This window comes from Orcinus orca, chromosome 11, assembly GCF_937001465.1.
Source record: "Orcinus orca chromosome 11, mOrcOrc1.1, whole genome shotgun sequence".
Taxonomy (NCBI): domain Eukaryota; kingdom Metazoa; phylum Chordata; class Mammalia; order Artiodactyla; family Delphinidae; genus Orcinus; species Orcinus orca.
The window spans coordinates 2,376,530-2,400,327 of NC_064569.1; the positions used below are offsets into that span (position 1 = coordinate 2,376,530).

Genomic DNA, 23,798 nt, shown 5'->3' on the forward strand with positions numbered 1-23,798 from the left:
AATGTCAGCAATTAGCAGGTAATATAGCTATAAGTAAATATATTGACTTGTCAAAAATTGGAAAATACATAACTTTAGACCTCAAAATTAATTTTATCTATCCATGTAATATTATAGATGAGGAAGATAAGACCAGAGAGGTAAGTTAGGAAGCTTGTGACTTGATTCATTAAAAAAACCGAAAGAATAAATTAGTGGCCAACACTTACATTTCAAGAGATTTGTAAGTGAAGGGGGTCAGAAAGTATAAACTTCCAGTTATAAGATTAAGTCCTGGGAATGCGATGTACAGCATGGTGATGAGAGTGAACAATACTGTGTTGTACATTTGAAGGTTACTGAGAGTCAAGATCTTAAAAGTTTTCATCACAAGAAAAAAAAATGTAACTGTGTGGTGATGGATGTAAACTAACTTTACTGTGGTGATCGTTTCACAATATACACACATATCACATCATTATGTTGCACATCTAAAACTAATATAATGCTGTATGTCAACTACACCTCGATTAAAAAAGAGAGGTTTATATATATGGATTCTCTGTGTGTGGGGGCGGTATGGATGACTGGATAACACAGGGCTCTCGTCTTGCAGGGTCACAACGAGCTGGAATTAAAAGCGGCGGCCTCTCTGGACAAAGCACATGGCCCCCAGTTCATCATGGTCTCTCCTCTCGTCTTACATGCGTCCCTCCCCTCTTGAGTTATGGCATCTGCCTGGCCCACACAGCCCTCAGGCTTGGGGCTATAAGGCATCTGAATAGTACGCTGTAGGTTGTGAAGTGCTGTGTATCAGTTGATGGGGTATTACTGCTCCAGATGATACACTTAGTTTATCAACAGAGTTGGAGCTGGAGCTGAGGTCTGGAGCTGGAGCAACAGTTACCGGTGGGGATTCCTACATTTGAAGAGGACACTGTGGCTCAGAGTAAACGCAACAACTCGTAGGACAGCAAGTGAACAGTGCTGTTGCTTCTTTCCTCCTCCCTCTCGCATTTTAGCTTCTGCCCAAAGGAGGACGAATGTGTGAATGAAGAAAAGCAAAGAATGGCTTTGCTAATGTAAGGAAAAAAACCAATTCCGTGGCTAGGAAATTCCAAACTACAAAGATGAGTCTTGAAGTGAAGATTAAAGCAGAGATTAAGCTGAGGAAGTAGAAGGCAATTCCAGAGATGAGGGCAGTGAACGGAAAATGCTTTGCATCCAGTTCCTTTCAAATAAATCTGGATACCAGCGGCAGGAAACATGTAGCTGATCCTAATGTTTGTAGTGGTTTAGAGGAAGAAGTATGTATACTGAGTACTTAATATGTAAGAATCTAGAACTGAAGGGAGATAGGATAATTAAAACGAGATGAGCACGTTTATCTGACCAAGTCAATACGGGCTGTTGAATCATGAAATAAGGATTGAACTGTAATCGTCTACTCTGTCAACTTCTGGATATCGGATATTCTAACCAGCAGAAGGTTTTCACTCTCTCTGATCACCACGTACCAGTCACCTTCAGGGGATAACGTCGCACAGATGGCTGAGAGGCTGGCTCGTGGACACGGCAAGTACAGGACAGAGCAGGCAGGCCAGACGCCCGTGTGTCCTCTGAGAGATGCCTGCTGCGTCCCAGCACCTGGCATCGTGGGTGCGTGCTGAGTGGATGCGCGGAGGCTGGCCTCATCACCAAGAACGCCGGCGCTTGGCGAGGCGGCCAGACGCCTCTGGCTCTGCCCCCCACGTGCAGCCTCTGCAGCACTCCCGCTACCTCAACATTTGCTGTTTATTTTTTCCTTTGTTCACTGACAACTCAGGAGCTCTCTGTAGCTTCACCCTATTGCTGTTCTCTTTTCATAGAATGTAAAATCGTTTTGTTGTTCTCTCTCCAATGTTAGATGTCACTTTTAAACTAGTTTTAATACTATGATGAATGGGTTTTCCCAGCTGCTCCAGAACTGGTGGCCCAGGCCCAACGCCGGGGACAAAGGAGAGCTCAGCAGGTCACATTCTAGAGAGCCCACAAGGGGGGTGGGGGGGGCAGGAAAGGCACCACCGTCCACCAGGCCAGCCCCTCACAGCTCATGCCTTTTCTGGGTTGCGACTGGTGCGCGGTGATGCTAAGTCTGGCAGAAGGAGTCTTGACGTCACGGGGAGCAGACAGTCATGCACAAGGGGGGCCCCTGTGCTCAGTGAGAGAGGCTCAAAGAGGATTCAGCCCTAAATCCTAGAGTCTTCAATCTTGAAGACGGGGTTTGAGTAGAAGAAAAGGAAACAGGCTTCTCCTTCCTTTGTTTGGTACCTACTCAGGCATCAGACTTGTTGGTTTGCCTTGTGCTTATCTGAGGAGGAGAAAGGACACCTAGAGACAGAGAGCAGGATGGACAGAGGAGCACGTGGCAGCCGACACGCTCTCTTCAGCCCAGCAAGGAGCAGCCAGGTCTGAGTCTTCCGGGCACTGCTCACCCCTCGGGGGTCAACGCTGGCCAGAGAAGCAGCATCAAAGGGCTGCAATGGCATCAGAGGACCCCAACGCCAAAGGAAGAGGGAGAAAGGCATGAAGAGGACAGAACCTGTCCCTTCCTGCTGCAGGCCCCTCTTGGGGGCGGAGGCAGGCAAGAGAAGACGAAGCGAGTTCTGCTCTGATGCCTCATCTGCCTTCTGAGGTCAGAGAGTAAAGTGGTCTTTTCTAGAGCTGAACATACACATGGAATCACACAGCACGTACTCCTCTACATCTGAACAGTGTCTCACCACAGGAGGACACCACTGTTTGCTTGTTCACTCACTTCTCATAGCAGCCAGCCTTCCAGGCCGCCTGCACTGGTCCCCCCACGTAGTAGGTGGCTGGTGCATGTGCAACAGGACAAGGGGAAGTGATGGTGTGCCCCTTCCGAGACAGGTTATAAGGACATCGTGGCTTCCATCTTGGCTGCTCTCTTCCCCTCCCCTGGATCATGTGCTTAGGGGAAACCAGCCCCATGTCCTAAGTAACCCCATGGAGAAGCCTAAAAGGTACAGAGCCCCGGGCCATGTGAGTGAGCCCTGTTGCCCCGGCCAAGCGTCAGGTAACTGCAGGCCTGGCCAGGAGCCTGACTGCAAACTCATGGGGACCTGAGCGAGAACGACCAGCTTGGGCCGGTGTCCTGGGCCTGCTCAGCAGCTGTCAGAACCCTTAGTTCCACCTGATGAAGCAACAAGTCAGGGGAGAAGTATCACGCAGGCACCCTGTGTGTCACAGGCAGCTCCCTGGAGACTAACCAACTGGTAACAGGAGAGCGGGCAGAACGTAGTAAAAGACAATCACGGAAAGCAAGATTCACTTAACTCAGGTATTTCTTCATACCGGACCTACTGAAATACTTGGGGCAGCAGTGAAGTCCCCCCTTTTCCATCAGGGACTTAGGGATTAGGGAAATTGAGCGGTCTTATGAGGCTAAAGAAGTAAAGTACAGAAAACACAACAGAAAACGAAGCAAGTCTGTGCAAATGCTTGTCTGAAGAGGACAGGATCCCCCCACTGCCGCCAGGACCACCCGGGGGTCACGCAAGGAAGGAGAGCGGGGACCGCTGGGAAAGGACTGCAGGGACAGGAGGGCATGTTTGGTCTGGGACAGTGAAACAGAAGGCCAGAGACCCTGTGAGCAGGCTCGGCCAGGGGAGCAGGTGACAGCACGTCTGTCTGACAATCAGCTCACTTCCCCAGTGACAGACACGTTTCCACAGAACAGGCACCAGGAGACCTCAGCTCATGAGACAGCTCTGCACGGACACACTGCTCGTCTCAAGATCTGGGTCCTGTCTGAAGACACTGACTGATTCTCACTAACTGCTCCCTAATGGAACAGGAGACGGCACCCACCTCCTAGCTGGGAGGATGACGCGCAGACCCAGGCAGCCCCCCGAGTTTTCTGCACCCACGACACAAGCACAGATGCATCGTTTACGACCCCTCCAGCCTCCTCAGTCCGCTGAGCTAGCCTTATCCATTCATAATTCTCCTGCTGAACATAACGGAAACTGATAATCTGTTCAGAAAATGGGAAATGAGGACCAATTAGAATCAGTTACAGCTCTTAAAATGAGACAGGTTGAGCAATGTGAGCTGGGTGACAAACCGCTGATCAATATTTTTGCTCCGTTTTCTTCTGTGATATGAAAGAAGTCTCTCTCTCTCTCTCTTTTTTTTTGTCAAGCTAGGTGACCTGAAAATGTTTATGTGGCAGAATTCCCACAAATGATGGATAAAGTGGTTGAACTTGCAATAAAGGGACGCCCCCAGAGCACCTTTGTTTTGCTTTCCCTTGTGTCACTGGCACCCAGGAGAGGGTGAAAGCTCATAGTGAATTCCATCTCTTAAAGGGATGAACGTCCAGGGGTACCAGAGCTTAAGTGGGTAAAAGTTTTCTTTCACTTGCAAATGAGCACTGGGTTGTTTTTTGCTGGTCATCTATCTATCTTGCAGTAGGGAACATCTTCTGGTGTTTTCTCATCAAAGTCAGCCACATAAAGTCTATTTATAAGCAGTTTTATTAGTCTTTAAAATAGAGAAAATATCTTTATTGTGTAAATAGTGATTCTTGTTTATTTGAACATTAAATATGATGCTAAGACTTCCCTGGTGGCGCAGCAGTTAAGAATCCGCCTGCCAATGCAGGGGACATGGGTTCCATCCCTGGTGCGGGAGGATCCCACATGCTGTGGAGCAACTAAGTTCATGCGCCACAACTATTGAGCCCTCATGCCTAGAGCTGGTGCTCCGCAACAAGAGAAGCCACCGCACCGCAACGAAGAGTAGCCCCCCCCCTCGCCGCAACTAGAGAAAGCCTGCGCACAGCAACAAAGACCCAACACAGCCAAAAATAAATAAATGAAAAATGATGCTATCAATTGATGACTGATCCTCTAAAGTAGAAAAAAAGAAATTCCTTCACTTGAAAACTTTCCTACTCTGATTACTTCAGGCAGAAGGGAAAATGTGGGCAGCCCAAATGTACAGAAAAGTGGCAGAGGATGAAGGGGATGACCTGGAAGGCAGGAGGTGGACACTTGTGTAGAACAGGAATGCCAGGAACAGCATTGAAGATGGAGAGGACGCAGACTCTGAAATTCAGCTTTCTCCTTATCTTCAAAGGGGAAAAAGATCTGCCCCAGTTTTAAAATTGTGGCAAAGTATACACAACATAAAATTTACCATTTTAACCATTTTTAAGTGTGCAGTTCTGTCCATTAAGTATATTTACATTGTTGTGCAACCATCATCAATGAGGAAATTTCTAGCTTTTATTTTCACAGATGAAAGGCCTCACGTTAGTATTAAGCATTAAATTTGGGGAAGGTTTTGGGTGGAAAAGAAAAGGGCAAAACTTTGCTCTTACCATCAGAGCTTACCCAGCCTTGAATAACAGGAAATCACTTAAATGAAAATACCCTTAGTGCCTTCTGTAGCGGGAATCTGACTGGACGTAAGGGATAAGACTTTTCACCCGCTGGTGGTATGGGCACACCACCACCAGCTCCACACCACTGCTGCCTGCCCTTACATGCGGCCTCTGCCCCTGGAGGTACCACTGAGGACCCCAACAGCCCTTGCAGATACCCCACAGCACTTGCCAAGGACCACGCAGTTGTCAGTGCTGTGGACGACCCCTGCGGCCTGACCCCAAGAGACATGCAAACCCCCCCCCCCCCAAGAAAACCTTTTTCATTTCAAATGGGCAGAATTTCACTAATTTCATCCAGCCATTGCAAAAGTTAAAAAAGTTCTCCTAAGACGTGTGACACCTTCTAAACCAGTCCTCTGACCAAGAATGCTCTGTGCTTCCTAGACAAAGCAGAGATTTGAAGGCTGAAGTCTCTGCTGGTGAAGATCAATTAGATAAAGACCAGACATCTGGCCCGAGGTGGGAGACCTGAGTGCATGAGCCGCGGGCAGCCTCCCCCCAGCCCCACCAGTCATACCTGCTGCTTGAGCTGCTGCACGAGCCGGTCCTTCTCCCGCTTCAGGGCAGCCACTTCTTCCTGGGTCTTTTTCTTCGAGGATGAAAGCTCCAAAAGAGCTATATTGGCATCTTTTTCACTGATGGCGGCCAGAAGGGCTTCCTGCCTGCAAACGAAAGAAAACATCCCGATTTCCATCTAGTCCTCACAGCAATCCTCAAGTTACTAGTACCATTACCTCCATTTTATGGGTGGTGAAACTAAGGCTTAGAGAGCGTATGCAGCTGCCCAAGTTCACACTTGAAGCAAACGGTCCAGGCAGGAATCCCATTCAGGGCTTCTTGACTCTAAATGTCTTTATCAGGTCGTTATACTGACATCTTAATGAAGAGTTCCTAGATCTAGTTGTAGTTAAACTTGGACAGTAAACGAAGTTAATGACTTTTTTTTTAAAGTAAGAATTATCCTGTCATCTATACATTTTACCCATTTGACTCATTCTTTTGAAAAGTATTCTGTGGTTTCCAGGCAAACGAGGCACCACTAAAACTGAAAACATTTTTATGTACAGAATGTGTAACGAACTGTAAACGTTAGTAAATAGGATTCAGGAAATCAGCCAGCTGCTCCCGGGGCACTCTGAACATCTATGAATCTTTTTATCTCATCAATGCAAATACGTTTCCAGTCAAGGCTTTCCTTGGCAATGATCTGCACATTTTGAAACAACAATTTAAACTTCACTGATTCCTTGTGGTTTACCTAACAACTATTTTTGGGTTCATATCCAGAAGGAAAAGAAGGTGGGATTTTAGGGGAGGGGCGTTGAACTGAGAAATTGACAAAATAGTCAGAATGAAGTTGGTGAACAATTAGTCTCATAGTCCAAATGCATTCCTCTATAGCTCATCTTTTATGTAATAAGTCATCTGGAAGAAGACAGATCTGATTTACAGGAACTATAAAAGTGGCCTGAGCTTTTGACCTGAGGAAATGCTGGATCTGAGAACGCACTGCCCAAGTTTAACCTTGCTTCTGTCTCTTGTTAAGATAATTACGCTTCAACAGCAGTCATATGGAAGAGTTTTAGTTTAGCCACAAACTGGAAGACTATCTTTTGCACATTCTGACAAGGATATTCCATACTCAGATGGGTAGGTCTGGGGAACCCTGAACAAGCAGTGCTAACAAATGGAAGACGTAGATCAGTTTACATCATGGAAATGAGGATTTGTTTAACTAGTCTTCGCTGTTGGAAGGGAAGATTCGTTGACCTCAGTATAACTTTCCACTGTCCTCACTCTACATGAGTCTAAGAAATGGCAGATGGCTTATCCCATGAAGTCAACACCAAAGGGATAACGACAGTCTAAATATATCCATTGACCACTTGAAAAAAATATGTTAAGTGGTGAAATGAGCTTAAAGGTGAAGGAGTTCAAGATGGTCTCACTCTGCGGTTTCCTGTTAATTGCTGTCATCTGTTCCCTTTTGGGGAGCCCAGAGACTGACAAGCTGGAACGAGAAATGTGCCTTCTCAATAAGGGGGCTGCATTTCTCTGCGTCAATAGTCAGAATGACACATTTAGCGGCAGGCAAATAACAGACGACGAATGCAAGATAAATTACTGTGTCCAGTTAGACCGAGTCATGAGAACTTCTGCCGAATGCAAGATAAAAGGCGATAGGATCTGAGTTCCATTCTGTACTTAAGGAAAGAAGCGTCATAATACGAAATGGTAAAAATGATCCTATACTGTTGAAACATCTTGACTGAATTCCAAATTCTTTTATAAATGATATGCTTGGCCAGCTAGTGTGGTACAGTTAATCTCTGGGGTAAAATGTCACATTCCCCAAATGCAATATGATATAACAGGTGCCAATTCATATTCTAAATTTTAAAATAAAGGATGTGGCACTGGAGTCTGAGCCATTGGAATGGTGCCTTTTTTAATAAGATATATATTTTGAAGTCTTTTTTTCTTTTTCTGTACGATTCAAATAGAAATTTTATTATGTCATTGATGCTATTTACTTTTTATTGAGCACTGATAATATATTATGAACTGCACAGAATCAAATTTTCTCTCCCACACCCAAGGCTCTCACCCTCTAAAAATTCCCTAGCGGATTAACATAACACTGTCCTTTCCATTTTAAAACTATACTCTCGGTATTGACTTCTACATGCGTATGCGCCTATAAAGGGCAAGTCACAGTCAAGAGAATGAAATGTCTTGATTACATATTGCACATATGATCATGTAAACTCTGGGTAATGTTAGTATCTTTTGTGGGTTTATTAGCTTTCAGGTTTTTCTCTTGTTTTTGGAAGGGGACAGAGATTGTACTGTTTTCCCTATAATTTTGGTAAATTTGAAACGGACACCATGGGAAGAACAACTTCTTGAAAACAGTTTGGAGGACAGGAACAAAAATAAAGCTGGTAAGTAGTAACAGCCATCTAGTTTTTGGGGAATAAGAAAAACTCTTGTTCCCTCAATACATGTGATAGGAAAGACCATATTTGTAGTTGAGCTTACGTGGTTAAGCTTTACAAAGAACATTCAAGTGTCTAAGCTAAGAAATTTTAAGAATACCCTGCTTTTCAGAGGGAATGGAATTTGGAGTGCAAAAAAGCAAATAGCAAAAAGGATTTTATTTTAGTAGCCACCTATTCTTAATATAACTGCTTCTTTGAAAAACAGGTATTTTCTGATAACAAAGTAATGTTCATTCATTGCTGAAAAATGGCAAGATACAGAAAACTGTGAAGAAGGAAATAAAAATACCTGCAATAATTCCTTTCTAATCAGAGTCAATTACTTGAGAGCTGAAAGGCAGCTATTCTAACACTAATACGGCTGTTTCAAAGAAAATGAACCTTCCTGGGGATTAATAATCAACTTCAAAAGCTTCACTAATCCAAGGCTCTCCACAGAAAAGGAACACTTGCTGGTGGAACACTTCCTGACTTCATTTCCCATAAGCCCACAGGGAGTAACACAAGCACATGAAACACAAAAGGGAACATACATAGGCCACAAGCCCAGACAAAAGAAGAACTAAGATGCTCTTCCTGCCAAATCACTCTCCTTGTTCTCTTAGTGGCTTTTCCTCAGTTAAAAATTAAAAAAAATGAAACTGTGGACACAGAACCTTTCAAAGTGATTAGTAATTCCCTACTGCATGACCAACAGGCCCCCTGACTTGCATAATGAGTAGGTAGTAACAGAAATCCAACTTTAAGTCATTAGTCTAGTCACACCATCCCTGGTGCTGTAAACTACCAGAACAGTTGAACCTGCCCTTTGACCTGCAAATTCTAATAGAATCAAGATGTCTCTAAAAGTTCTGCTGTGGCATTTGAGCTTCAAGAAATGGTAAGACCACCTTCTCTGTCCCCCTCCCCCTTCCAGCAAATTTCAGAAACAAGAGGCAAATACCCAAGGCAAGTGGAGCTCAAAGTTCTGCTGGTAACTCCTGAATCCTTAAGGACAACACACGAGCCCTCTCTTACTAGTAAACGACGGTGGTTAGCAATTTAAGAGTGAGTCCTAGGTAAGCGTGTGTTTAACAGAAATGCAAGACAGAAAAGGAGTATGAATGAAGGGATATTATAACAGTTTATTTTTCCCTCTTCTTCCAACTGGGTATTCCAAACGGACCGATTAAATAATCGTGTTTCATAAGTTTCATAATCCAGAAAACACGAGGAAAGAGAGCAGATGAAAGCAACAGTGAGATCAGTAGCTTTGGACGTATTACTGTCAAAGACATGTAGGCACAGTTTACTCCAATTTTAAGATGAATCTGAAATCCAGATTCTCTTACTGATGCCTCCTTTACTTGTAATTTAACCGGTTAACTATCCGGGGTGAAATCTCTTTCACCCTTTCATTTCCCTTGGCGAGGAGGTCCTCCAGCCTCCCTCACGGAGGCCTCAGAGGGTGTGGCCGATACGCCACCTTACGAAAGCTCAGTGGGCAAGCCTGGCTGAAATACCTGAACTTCCAAATCTGGTCCCTGAACATCTCCTTATGTCCTCTCTAGGGAGCCTTTACTTAGATACTCAGCATTACCTTTAATATAAAATGTCTACACTAAGTCAGGTCTTCTATCCGTCATAACGAATCTCCCGTTCAACGTTAACTGAATCACCACACTTCTAGGCCCACAGCCTGAGAACACTGAAAAAATTTGATTTCCTCTTTGTTCCCCAGAACCAATATGCAAGTTTTGTGGATTCTTCCTTTCTAATAGTTTTTAATGAACCCACCACTTTGTACCTACATGTTCACTATCAGGGTCCCCAGCATCCTTTTATCACAGGCCTGCATGATTCTTAAAACGCCTTCTCTGACCTCACTGCTGTTCTCACTGTCCTGCTTCCAGCATCACTTTCATCAGGTTTCTTAATGTATTAAACACTTGGGCCTAATATCTGACCAGCTACAATTTTCTATCTACTCCTTCCTCAGTGTCTTCCAAGGACTGTGTGTCACTGAGACATGACTTGTTTTCACTTAGTTTTATGCCACACGCTCTACCTGAAAGGCCTGAGCTTTCTCCTCACCGGCTGCTAACTTCTTTCTGTTCAGCATTCCCTTCCAGCACTTTCACAGTTTAGATTAATAGGCATCTGCTCTGTGAAGGTCCTTCAATTCTTCTACATGGGTCTGCTTCCCCAACTATACTATGCTTATGGCTTATGTCTTTAAAGTTTTCTTTTAATGTTGAGTTTCTTGGTCTTTCAATTTGTTGCTTTGCTAATTTTTAAACTTTTTTTCTTCTTAATTGTGGTAAAATACACATAAAATTTACCATCTTAACCGCTTTTAAACCAAGACCAGGGACAGGAGGCTGTCACCTGAAGGGGGGGGTGGGCGTGCCCCCAGGACTGGGAAAGCGAGTGGTGCCAGGCCCCTGCCGCCCGCTGCCTTGCTGCAAAGTGCTCCCTGGGCTCCCAGTGGCCAGGTTACAGCCCAGGTCCCATCTGCTTAAGCACCATCCATTCTCCCTGAGCCAAGAGCTTGGCCACAGGGGCCACGCTGGCCAGTGGCACAAGGTTCCAAATGCTGCTTCCCAAGCTGGCTGACCAGAGGCTGCAGCTAGGATTCCCTGCCAGCGGTCTGCGGGTCCCCAGGGACCTGAAACAGATTTTCCAGGGTTTAAACACCTGTAAAAAAATGTTTGTTTTCATTTTGCTTACTCTAAAAAAGGACCCCCTAACCAGTCACAATGACAGAACTATTTTGTGACAACTAGAAATGAAAAGGTTTTCACAGATTAAAAAAAAATACACATAACATTTACCATCTTAACCATGTTTAAGGGTACAATGCAGCAGTGTTAAGGACATTCATACTGCAGTGCAACTGTCTCCAGAACTCTTTGTCTTGCACAACTTAAACTATGGATTAAACAATCCCCATCCTCCTCCCGAAGTCCCTGGCAAACCACCCTCTCCTTGTCTCTATGAATCAGGCTACTCTAGAGCCTCACGTAAAGGCAGCCACACAGTATTTGTCCTTCTGTGACTGGCTTACGTCCCTGAACATAAAGTCCTCAAGGTTCATCCCTGTGGCAGCATGTGTCAGAATCTCCCTTTGTTTCAAAGCTGAATAGTATGCCACTGTACGCAGCCGTCACGCTTTGTCCATTCATCAGTCGATGGACACTGGGGTTGCTTCCACCTTCTGGCTATTGTGAATGCTCCTATCTTTAATTTTTAAAATGTATTATTTTCTTTCTAGAGGTGTGGTTCACGACTGTGAATACCAAAAGCTTGCACATATTGTTAATTTTCTACATTGCATGTGCCTGAACCATTTACACTTTTTTCTCTTCTTTTCTTTTGGCTTCAGTTACTCTATACTCTGATATTATCTGCCAGTCTTTTTTTTTTTTTTTTTTGCCTAAAGTCTTTGCTCAGAAACAGCTGGAATACAAGCTCCACGAAGGCAGGGTGTCTGTCTATTGTGTTGTGTGTCCCAAGTGCCAAGAACGGCTCCTGGCACCAGCAGGCACTTCATACATGCACCCTGAACCAACAGCTCCTCCAGTTCTGACTCCATTCCCATCTGCCATAGTGGTTCCCAACTGCTCCAACGTTTTCACTTATTCTGAAGCTGGGCTTCACTGTATTTTATTTATTTATTTATTTTTAAAAGGGCTTCAAATGCTTGGCTTTTTTATTTATTTATGGCTGTGTTGGGTCTTCGTTTCTGTGCGAGGGCTTTCTCTAGTTGTGGCAAGCGGGGGCCACTCTTCATTGCGCTGCGCGGGCCTCTCACTATCGCAGCCTCTCCTATTGCGGAGCACAGGCTCCAGACGCGCAGGCTCAGCAGTGGCTCACGGGCCCAGTTGCTCCGTGGCATGTGGGATCTTCCCAGACCAGGGCTCGAACCCGTGTCCCCTGCATTAGCAGGCAGATTCTCAACCACTGCGCCACCAGGGAAGTCCCACTGTATTTTTAAGGCTTTTTTTTTTTTTTTTTCAGTCCAGCAGCATGGAAAGCAACTGAGCAGAGGGTTAGAGTAGGGGATATCAAAATTTGAAAACATGAAAAAAACCAAGACTAGAAAGAGACCACTAGCTCCGGCCAATTCACATTTCATTAAAAGAAGAGTTTTGCTTTTCTCTAACTAGACAGAGGACAACTGGAGAAGTAGGTTCAATTCTGGAGGCCATTATTCAAGAGGCAATTAAAAGTAGAGGGATCCAAAGGAAGGTGACAGGATGGGGTTATATAAGGGCATATTAATCCAAAAAGATTTACCCACAGAGCATGACTGATACTAGAAGAGCAGAAACAGGAAAGGCAGAAATAGGATTTTTTTTTTTTTTTTTAGAAATAGGATTTTAATCTGTGTCTCTCTAGAAAGCACATATGACACTAAAGGGAGGACAGTCACAAAGATACATATTTCAGTTTATAAAGTGATCATCTAACGTATTATCTCCTATTAATAAGTAGAACTGGGAGGCCTAAAAAATGACAGGGCTTCTCCTGACTAGGTGTGTAAAGAGGTTATCAGAGGTACTGTACAAATGATTTTGCTTTGAGTGGTAAGTCTGTCCTTTTTAACTGTAAGATTCCAGCAGAGCGAATGAGATGAAACAAAAATGCTAACTAAGTGCCAGTAAATTGTATGGGCCATATGTGCTGAAGTAAGTGACACCGCAGACAAAGAAAATCACCTGGGACCGAGGACACGGGAAGTCAGTGGGCCTTATTTTGACAGAGATAATAAGAAAGACAGAGAAAGTGATGTGTATAAAAGCACAGGTCGTGTGAGGACATACGGCATGACTGGATTGGAGGGTTTCTATAGGGAAAGGACAGAGTGAGGGGGATGCTGAAAAGGCAGCTTTGAATCGGAGCACGGATGGTCTGGAATGGCAGGAAGGAGTAAACACAGACTGTGACACCCTTGAGGGTTCTAACCTGAACCCGGCAGACAGAGGGTACTCAAAATGCTGAATAAGGAATGATTTGATTTTGAATATAATATAGAAGCATCAAAAGTTCCAGAAAAGTAAAGCAAGGTCTTAGAAAGACTGACTTAGAGGCAAAGAGGAGAGACGAAGTGATTCCGGAAGCAGAAGGGTCAGGAGGCTCCTGCTAGAGATGTATTATGAGCAGAATTCTTACATTACAAAAAAAGTTTTTAAAGAAGTAAGAATAGAATGCTGCTGTCTGACTCTGTATTCCAGAGTCACAGGAGGGCTGTGATAAATCGCTATACTATTCAAAGAATACGAAACACACAATCAGTGTTGGACATATGTTTTGATGCTGGAAAGAAACTTTCAAACATCACCAAACATAGACTATCTGAGGGCATTTGATCCAGCAGCACGAGCTGGGGTCCTCCCTCATGTGACCTTCTCACGGCAAGGGGCCAGCCCTGTTCCACCTCCTGAAACAGGGGAAACAGACACACTGGCAAGAGAATGGGTAGAGAAGTTACCCCGCTATGGACGAACTTCTATATTTCAGAAGTCCTTGAAAAGAATCAAAATTAACATAAAGGCAGAAATTGCTGGTAGTTACAGCTCAGTAAAGGAGGCTGATTGAACAAAATTTTGTGCAGAAAAGCTGTATTCAGTTTTTCTCCTCACTTTTTCTGAAAAATGAGCATTTTGATATATCCAACCCACCACAAGTTATGACAAGTTTGGAAAACGGAGTTTTACTGTGATATTGATACTTCTGCTATAAAGCTTCTGCCTGCTTCTCAGACAGGCAAAAACTTGATGACTGTATTCCATGTGTCAGGAAAAAAAAAAAGAGAGCCTATATCTTTTCCATTTGTTTAAATATAAAAATTGTAATCTAGTCCACAGAGAGATGTAAAGCAGATCAGTGTCTACCCGGGACCGGGGACAGGGCTGCACAATAACTAGAAAGGCCCACGGGAGCTTCTGGAAGTAGATTATAGCTTGACTATGGTGGCAATTACAAGTGTATACAGTTGTCCGAGCTCACCATACTGTGCACATGGGCACCATAAATACGGCATGAACTACATTCCATGATTAAATCGGCTTGCCCCAAAGTAAATGTCCGCGATTCCAGCTCCCTTGGGACTACTGAAAGTTTAATATTACCAGTACATAAAGATGATTCTTCTTATCCTATGTTTCCTTAAAATATAGCAAACATCCAGTTGCTTCCCTCATAAAATATACCTGTACTTACACTTCAAATGAAAGATAAGTTCTTCAAAGAATTCATTTTAGGAAGTTATATAAAAACATTTATTCAATAATGCTGCCAAATTTATCTTTAAAACTGACTTCAGGGCTTCCCTGGTGGCGCAGTGGTTGAGAGTCCGCCTGCCAATGCAGGGGACACGGGTTCGTGCCCTGGTTCAGGAAGATCCCATGTGCCGCGGAGCGGCTGGGCCCGTGAGCCATGGCCGCTGAGCCTGCGCGTTCGGAGCCTGTGCTCCGCAACGGGAGAGGCCACAACAGTGAGAGGCCCGCGTACCGCAAAAAAAAAAAAAAAAAAAAAACTGACTTCAAAATCTATTACATTATTTATGTATTTGGAATTATGACAAACATCCTTTTTATTAAACTGAATTTAAGTTCTGACATCAAGTCTGGACACTGAAGTTAGACAAGCAGTCAAGATGATATGTTTTAGGACCACAGTGAGGATAAGAATATATTTATTTTCAGGGGCACCTCGTTAACCAGCTCTGGAAGCAACCGCCAAGAAAAGGGTTACAGACATATTCTTAGCAATGGCAGCACCAAGGGAGTAAGTGGAAAGCTGTCTAGGTGACTGTTTTGAGACCAGTCGGATCCTCAGTTCCTACACTCGTTATTTAAAAAAAAATCCTTACCACTTCATAGACAAACCTTATCTTCATGATAGATCAGGACAACACAATCTCCTCTAAACAGTATTGTATCTAGAGACCCCCTTCTGCTGAGTCTGACTTCCAGACTCTTGTTTTTGATACTCTAAGTTCCTTTACTTTTGAATTATACTTAATCAAAGTACCTTGTTCCTTTTGTAGCTCAGTGTGCCCTCCCCTCCCCACTCCTGCTTCTGGGGTGCCATGCGTCAGGGAGCCACCGTGGATTACGTGAATGGGGGTAAAACCACAGGAATGGTGGAGAAACAAGAAAGGATGACTTTGAACTCATGATAACTTTATAGAGCAGAATTAATATACCAGTTTGGACTTTGACAAGAAAGAGACATACATTTGTATACAGTTTGCTCTGTTATTTTTGTCGGAGCAGGTTAAACATATGTCCTAACTAGTTTTAATTAAATGTTTTAAATCCACTTAGCATTTTGTATACAAGAGGGAAAATCTATGAAAAGTCTACAAATAGTAAAATGACAATATAACTGGAATCTAAAAATTAGAAGAGAAATTGAGATAGGAATTAACCGCAGAATACATTCTTTTAAAAAAAAAAAGCTAGAAGAGAAAGGCATACCTTGTTAAGACAATGTCTGCTCATTTAATATGTCATTTTACTTACTGATTAGAATAAGATCCACTAAAAATTTAGAGGATCCAAAGTCAGTTGGAAAATATTGGCACACAGTACCTTTCTTTAAAACAAATCTAGAACTATAAAATTAGTCAACTATCAAATTGTATGTAAAATGTATATCTACATTCTCCATGTTAGAGGATTCAATTGATGATATATCTTTTGTGATACCCAAAGATGTGGAGACCAACAGTCCCTTCAATATGTTAAGCAGGAATTACAATTTATGGTGAAACATTACACCAGGAAGGAAAACAGTATCATTCAGACGAGTGTCTCGGGCTTTGTTCTCTATACAATCACAGCTCACTAGTGATTTGTCTCTATCTCTGGTTCAGTGTAGAAGTCATTACTGAATTCTACCTAATGTCCATCTGTTTCCAGAGAGAACTCATAAAAAGGAAGAACGTGTTTTATTTGATCTAAAATGATTTATTGTTCATACCACAATTACTGATGCTCGTCTTAAAAGGAAAAAAGCCTCCCTTGACTTACTTTCCCCTAAAGCTGCTATGCCTTCTGGTCAAAAATTTTGGCACTCCAATACAGTACTGGATTCCTGATTTCAAGATGGCAGAACAAAGACCTAGCTCTCCCATTTCCTCTGGAAAATCAACCCCAAACACCAGAACAGCAAAAACCAGAAACAAGCCCTATCTTTGAAGATACAAGATTTATGTGATGCTGAAGTGTAATATATAAAGAGAAAATGGACATGGCAATTCTTAGCACAAGAAAGTCAACCCAAAGTGCCTACAGAGGGCAGGACTTATGAGAGGGAAGTAGATTTACCTGCAGAACCAAGAAGAGCTCAAGAATGCTAAGTCCACCACTACGGAGAGGTGTGTAACTCAAAGAAGTATAGCAGACTTGCTTTACAAGCAGTGATTCTCAAACATAACAGAAATTATTACAAATGGAAGGCTGTTCTCTACTCCTGACCTACCGAATCTGAATTTCAGGGGACAGCCAAGCCACCTATACATTTTTTTTTTTTTTTTGCGGTACGCAGGCCTCTCACTGTTGTGGCCTCTCCCGTTGCGGAGCACAGGCTCCGGATGCGCAGGCTCAGCGGCCATGGCTCACGGGCCCAGCCGCTCCGCGGCATGTGGGATCTTCCCGGACCGGGGCACGAACCCGAGTCCCCTGCATCGGCAGGCGGACTCTCAACCACTGTGCCATCAGGGAATCCCCACCTATACTTTTAAGAAGTTTTGCAGGTACTTTTGGAACCCACTACTTTACAGAAACAATTGATCGATTGATTGATATTTTAATAAATTTATTTATTTATTTTTGGCTGCGTTGGGTCTTGTTGCCGCACGTGGGCTTTCTCTAGTTGCGGCAAGCGGGGGCTACTCTTTGTTGCAGTGTGCGGGCTTCTCACTGAGGTGGCTTCTCCTGTTGCTGAGCATGGGCTCTAGGCGCACAGGCTCTAGAATGCAGGCTCAGTAGTTGTGGCGCACGGGCTCAGTAGTTGTGGCACGCAGGGTCTGGAGTGCAGGCTCAGTAGTTGTGGCGCACGCGCTTAGTTGCTCCGCAGCATGTGGGATCTTCCCAGACCAGGGCTCAAACCCGTGTCCCCCTGCACTGGCAGGTGGATTCTTAACCACTGCACCACCAAGGAAGTCCGAAACAACTGATTTAAAAGACCAACAGTAAGGTGTTAGGTTTCCCTGATTCCCCACATCCTTGCCAAGACTGGGTTTTTAATATTTGTATTTACTTTTTCCAAGTTCACTAAGTACATACAAAATCTTCCAGTTCCACTGTAAAATGATCAGCTTTTCAAACTCTTAAATTCTGATGATACTGCAGATACTCATGAGACTGACCATCACTGAACTTAGAGATATCACGCAGAGATGACTCATGTGCTGTGGTTCTACCCAACAGATTGTCTGAAAGGCGAGCATTTCATGATGTATTTATAGGCAAATTTCCTCCTATCTTCATGGCAAGGGCCATCACAAGATAGACAGGTGAATGTAGGATCTTCTGCTTTCTAAATTCTGCCTTTAAAAAGAGCTGGCAAGCCAAGGGAGTTTTTGTTGGGGATTTACTCAAATCCTACCAAAATCCCTAGTGAATTATGTCTTAAACCCAATGATTTGTGTTGGAAATCCGGGGGGTAAAAACCGCTTAGCATGAGCCTCAAGAGATGAAGTTAAGTAGTGGGTTCACAGTAACATCTGGGGATGATGTATACAGAAAGATTTATACGGCCTTTTCTTTCATTTTGTCTTTACTATTTCATAATAGTATGTCCTTTATGCCTCATGTTTGATAGTATAATATGAACAGAACACTTCAGAATATGAACTTCCCTTATAAAGATACAGTCCCTTCAAAATAATGGTCTGCTGGTTATTGTTATATTCACACTTCAGGCTGTATCATTTACTGTGTCTTCTTTTCTTAGTAAGTTTCTGTTTCCAAAGGAAAATAAAGTCTTCTTACAATGTTTCTCAGAACTCAAACACCAGAATCCCTCCATTTATTTAGATGTCTGTTTTAAGAATCATTGAATGCTTTAAGCAATTAATCTCTGCACTTTGTCACTGTCCCACTGTTGACTTAACCTTTTCCAGTTGTAGATAGATAACATGTCCATACCAGCTGCCCCCATGGTGCTACCATGGCGGCTGTCTGCCTTGCCTTTAGCTTGCACTGCATTCCGAGTCTGTTTGCTATGACATCTGCTAGAAGAATGCCAGTGTATCATGGCACTCATTCTCCACCTTCTAGCACAATCAAGAGCTCAGTGTGCCTTGATTTCACAAAATAGCCAACATTATACAGAACATCCAATGTCTGGATTTGTGGTACACTGCCTGAAATAAAAAGTAGGAACAGTTCCAATGAGTAAATATCCCAGATATTCTGCAAGCTGTCTATGAAGCCCTATGAGAGCTGTAGGGATATATATGCATGACTGCTGGGGTGCTGGGAGGGGCCTGAAGATGCTGGGCTGCTGAGATGCTGAAGGTCACCAAGGTACTTGCTGGACAAAACAGCTGAAAGCAAACTCTGCAATGTATTAGTGATTCAACAATTCCATCATTCACCTCCTATCAGTTTGTTGGCAAAAATTATAAGAACAACTCCTCTCCTACACAGGTCTCCAACGAAACATCTGGTGGGGAAATTCTACAGGAATACACAAGTGACTATGCTTGCATTCGGTAGATGAATTGTTACTATTGTCGGCTGGGATCCCGTGTTCTCTGCATCCTCCCTTAGGTTCCAGCTGCTTGTCAAGTGATAGACATAAATTAGAAAGCAGGGCCTCTACACCTGTTTTTCCATTTTACATATAAGAGGCACATGGTGATGGTAGGCATACAAGGAGGGGAGATGTAGAATCTTCTGACAAAAGTGTTTTTTTTCTTAATTTTGAAGTTTTTCTGCATTAGCAATTGTATTATTTTTAATAGGGAAAATATGTTCAAAAATAGTAAAGCAATAACCATCGCTTTACTTCTCAAAGATATAGGAAAAGGCCAACTGAAAATATTATTTCAAAATAAGTTTTAGAATTTACGGTATGATTAATGATTCAACATTAATTAAACTTTTTAAAGTTTAAAAACTAAAAAAGTTTTTAAACTTTAAAATTTCTGCTTATTTAACAAGAGCAGTAAAGATTTTAAAACTATGGAAAATGACAACTATTACTGCTCGAATTTTGTTATGGCCTCCGGATCTCTTCCTCCTCAACTGAGTGTTTTCTCTCTTACAGCACCTCTGTTTGCCTTGTGTTATAGCAACATATACACTTTTCCCACTTCTGAAAGCTGATCAATGACATGAAATTTACCACGTCCACTTCAACTCAGCCAATCTTTGAACCAGGTGTAGTGAGTGCCTAACTGGTACCTTCCTCGCAGGGGTAATTCCATTTTACTAGTCACTCTGTGACTAGTTAGCTCAGCTGATCAGAGAAAGAGTAATAAAGACAAGATACTTTCTCTTATTTCCGGTCTGTTCCACAACCAAAATTTTTACCTCTAGCACACATTTCTCAAAAGTGTATTCCACAGAAGTAAGGCAAGAGATATTAACAAATGTCCTGTGAAAAAAGATTTCCATAGTCAAATAAACAGGAGAAACACGACCTAACAGGGCACTGGTGCAGACCTTAGAAGAGCTTTTTATGATGTAAGTTACATATCTTTAATAGGAGGCCATGTTTTAAAGCAGGGTTCCCCCAATTGCTGCCCACAGGCCAAGTCTGTCCACCACTTGTTTATGCACAGTCCATGAGCGAAGAATGGCTTTTACACTTCAATATGGTTGAAAATTTAAGGAAAAGAATATTTTTGTGATATAATATAAAATAATATTTTGTGAAAATAATGTGAAATTCAAGTTTCAGTGTCTATAAATAAAATTTTAATGGAACGCAAACATACTCATTTGTTTATGTATTTTCTATGGCTGCTTCAGCACTACAACAGGAAATCTGGGTGGTCTGACAGAGACCAAATGGCCCTTAAAATCCAATATATTTAGAAAAGGTTTGCCAATCCTATTACAGACCATTTCCAAACTTACTTGAATGGAACCCTAATTCCTTCCTTCCTTCCATGTCTCAAGTAACACCTTGAGACGTAGTATTCCAAGAAAACAGTTTGGAAAGTGATGATTTAAGGATAAGCCAATGGTTCCCCAAGAGAATAAATAAAGAGTCTTAATGAACTGGGTAAAAATTTACCATGATCAACACTGCCATGATTACTACACAGCTAGATGCTTTGCTAAGCACTTTACATGGATTAAGTAATAAATCCTTACAACTACCCTATGAACTTGAGAGAGGAGACATCTAGTAGGCAGTTGTACTGATGGGCCTGAGTTAAAGATGGGTGTGGAAATGGTCAGCACAGAAGGTAGCTGAAATAATACACGGGTCCACCAAGATCAGGAGGGGCACATAGCGCTGGGGGAAGAAAAGCCTGTAAAGAACTGAGGGCAAAAGTCTTAGTAGAAAACAAGGTGTGAGTGAGTGGTATCTTGGAAGCCAGAGAAAGTTTCAAGAAATAAGAAGTGATCAAACACTTTAAAGTGTTTATGGACAAGTCAAGACAAAGAATGCAAAATCTCCTTTGGATTTAGCTTTTAGAATGTTACTGGTTAGTTTGGAAAGCAGTTTCAGTGCTGGGAGCAGAAGCCACATTGAACAGGGTTGAGGAGTAAACAGCAGGAAAGAAGTGGAAAGAGACCATAAATTAGCCTTTCAAGATCACAGAGAGCAAAACTAGAATCACAGACTCTTAGAACAGCAAAAGACCTTACAGACCACCAAATCCATCCACGAAAATGATTGCTTGATTTTGTTCCATTACATTCCTGTCAAGTAACCCTCCAGCTTATGCTTAGACACATTTAAAGACATGGAATTCTAGCTATCCCAAAGTGGCCTACACTAACTGTGATAACCCCGCGCTTAGAAATGACTTTATAAAATCAATCCTGAAAGCTTCTCTTCTAAATTCCTTAATTCTATCCCTTTAGGCCACATTAAAGAAATTTAATCATTTTTCCACCTGTCTTTTTAATATTTAGAAATGCTATTCTTTCTCCTTAGTGCTAAACAATTGCTTGCCAAAAGTTTGTCCAAGGTGCCATGGCCTGATTTTGCTCTTCCTTAAGCCCAAGTTCACTGAATACAAGTCTTAACGGAGCCAGGTGATCCGTATGAACTGGCATTTGATGGGCTAACTGGCTGCTGAATTTCTAAGATGAGCAAATATGTCTAGATATTTTATTTAAAGCAATCTGTAAGCTGTATCGTGTAAAGTCTACTCCTTAAATCTCAGTTACGCAAAGAGCTGATAAATGTTGGATCTCTTGCCTCAATTATCTTGGAGAACAAAGTAAGACTTATAACTGGAGAAAACCATTCAAAAAGATACATGCACCCCCCCACTTTGTTCATGGCAGCACTATTTACAATAGCCAAGACATGGAAGCAACCAAAATGTCCCTCAACAGATAAATATGGAAGATGTGCTGTATATATATACACACACATGCGCACACACAATGTGTATATGTATACAGACATACATACACGTGCGTGCGTGCGCGCGCGCACACACACACACACAATGGAATATTACTCAGCCATAAAAAAGAATGAAACAATGCCACCTGCAGCAATGTGGATGGACCTAGAGGTCACCATACTAAGTGAAATAAGTCAGAAAAAGAAAGACAAATGCCGTGTGATGTCCCTTATACGTGGACTCCAAAAAATGACACAAATGAACTTACTTACAAAGTAGGAACAGACTCACAGACTTAGAGAACAAACTCATGGTTACCAAAGGGGAAAGACTGGGGGGAGGGATAATTTAGGAGTTTGGGATTAATATATACACACTACTATATATAAAATAGATAATCAACAAGGACCTACTGTACAGGGAACTCTACTCAATATTCTGTAATAACCTGTATTACCTATATTCCTGTTATTACCTATATTCTGTAATAACCTAATATTGGGAAAAGAATCTGAAAAAGAATATATATATACATATGGATGTATAACTGAATCACTTTGCTGTACACCTGAAACTAACACAACATTGTAAATCAACTATACTCCAATATAAAATAAAAATTAAATTAGAAAAAAAATTAGTATAAAGAGTACAAATAAAATGTGGATTTTCAATGGCTCTTTCATGATCAGACTGATATTAGGAAATTTTATAGGGATTAAAATACAACATTACTGGGGAATGTTCCTGCTTGAGTCATATGAGGCAAAATGAAAATGACCTCCTGTGAATTGTATCAAAGTTGACGAAGGGCCTTATTATCTTTTACTGATTGGCTAAGAGTTCAGATACCTTCTCTATGTTAGTTTCTACAGCAATCTCTGCAGAGCAGGAATCCTTAATGTACCATATCTCTGCAACTACCCTAGGAAGTTAAGAAAATTAAGACTTTTGCAAAGAAAAAACAACAACATAACATTATATCTTAGTTTATGAAGTTCATTATTTGATTTACCCAAATACACCTCTGGGTGAGATGACTCATTGCTTCTCATACCCTAGAATTTTATCACAATGAGAACTAAGAGATCGGGTTGAGTACACATGCTTAGACGGCATACAAGACAACATTTTAAAAAGAAAAAAGATATTTCAAACAAAGTAGTCCTGTTCTAGAGTAAATACGCATTGTCTTACACAGGAGATCATGAATATAAGATTTATTTGTACATACCTTGAAAGAAACCGAAAGAAAGAGAGCAACAGAAAGTAAAAGCAAAACTCCCCAGATAATCTCTACTTGTGTATTATTTTAATTTTCACAAATTTCTATGACTACTCGTGCATGTCCCATCATACTTGAGGGTAACTGCTTTAAGAGCCTAAGACCAAAGGTGCAGGCAATGAGAGATTATTTGAGGATCTACTGACAGATCTCAATTTGATGTTTTCTGGATTAAGATTATGAATTCGAAGAACATTCTAGCCACAAAAATTCACCATTCTATGTAAAAGATAATGATACAAATTCACAAACTACACATGATAACATTCAAACCATTTGCAGTTTGGCTCCCAACCAATTTTCCCAGCCTGATGCTTGAATATTTGGAAAATTCTTATGTTCCCCAAATATATGCTTCCCTTTCTTAGTGCCTTTTAAATTCTTTTCACTTAAAATGCAGTCTTCTAATCCCTCTTGCCTCTGCTGGTTCAGGTCAGTTCAGTACACGTTTACTAAACGTCTTCTATGTATCAAGGTCACACTAAACATTGAGCCAAGATAAGAACTCAATCCTAAGGTGTTATCCTGAGAAACCGTCTAGGT

The 23,798-nt window shown here is 42.2% G+C and overlaps 1 protein-coding gene across 12 annotated transcripts in view; it reads right to left on the bottom strand.

Moving 5' to 3' along the window:
* The window catches only part of ERC1 (ELKS/RAB6-interacting/CAST family member 1), a 393,839-nt gene that overhangs the window by 81,654 nt on the left and 288,387 nt on the right, over window positions 1–23,798 (bottom strand). For all 12 annotated transcript variants that reach the window (XM_033404157.2, XM_004278987.3, XM_049694824.1 and 9 more), the window contains one exon: window positions 5,949–6,093. In XM_033404157.2, the coding sequence (XP_033260048.1) occupies window positions 5,949–6,093 (145 nt within the window). The remainder of the gene's footprint in view (window positions 1–5,948; window positions 6,094–23,798) is intronic.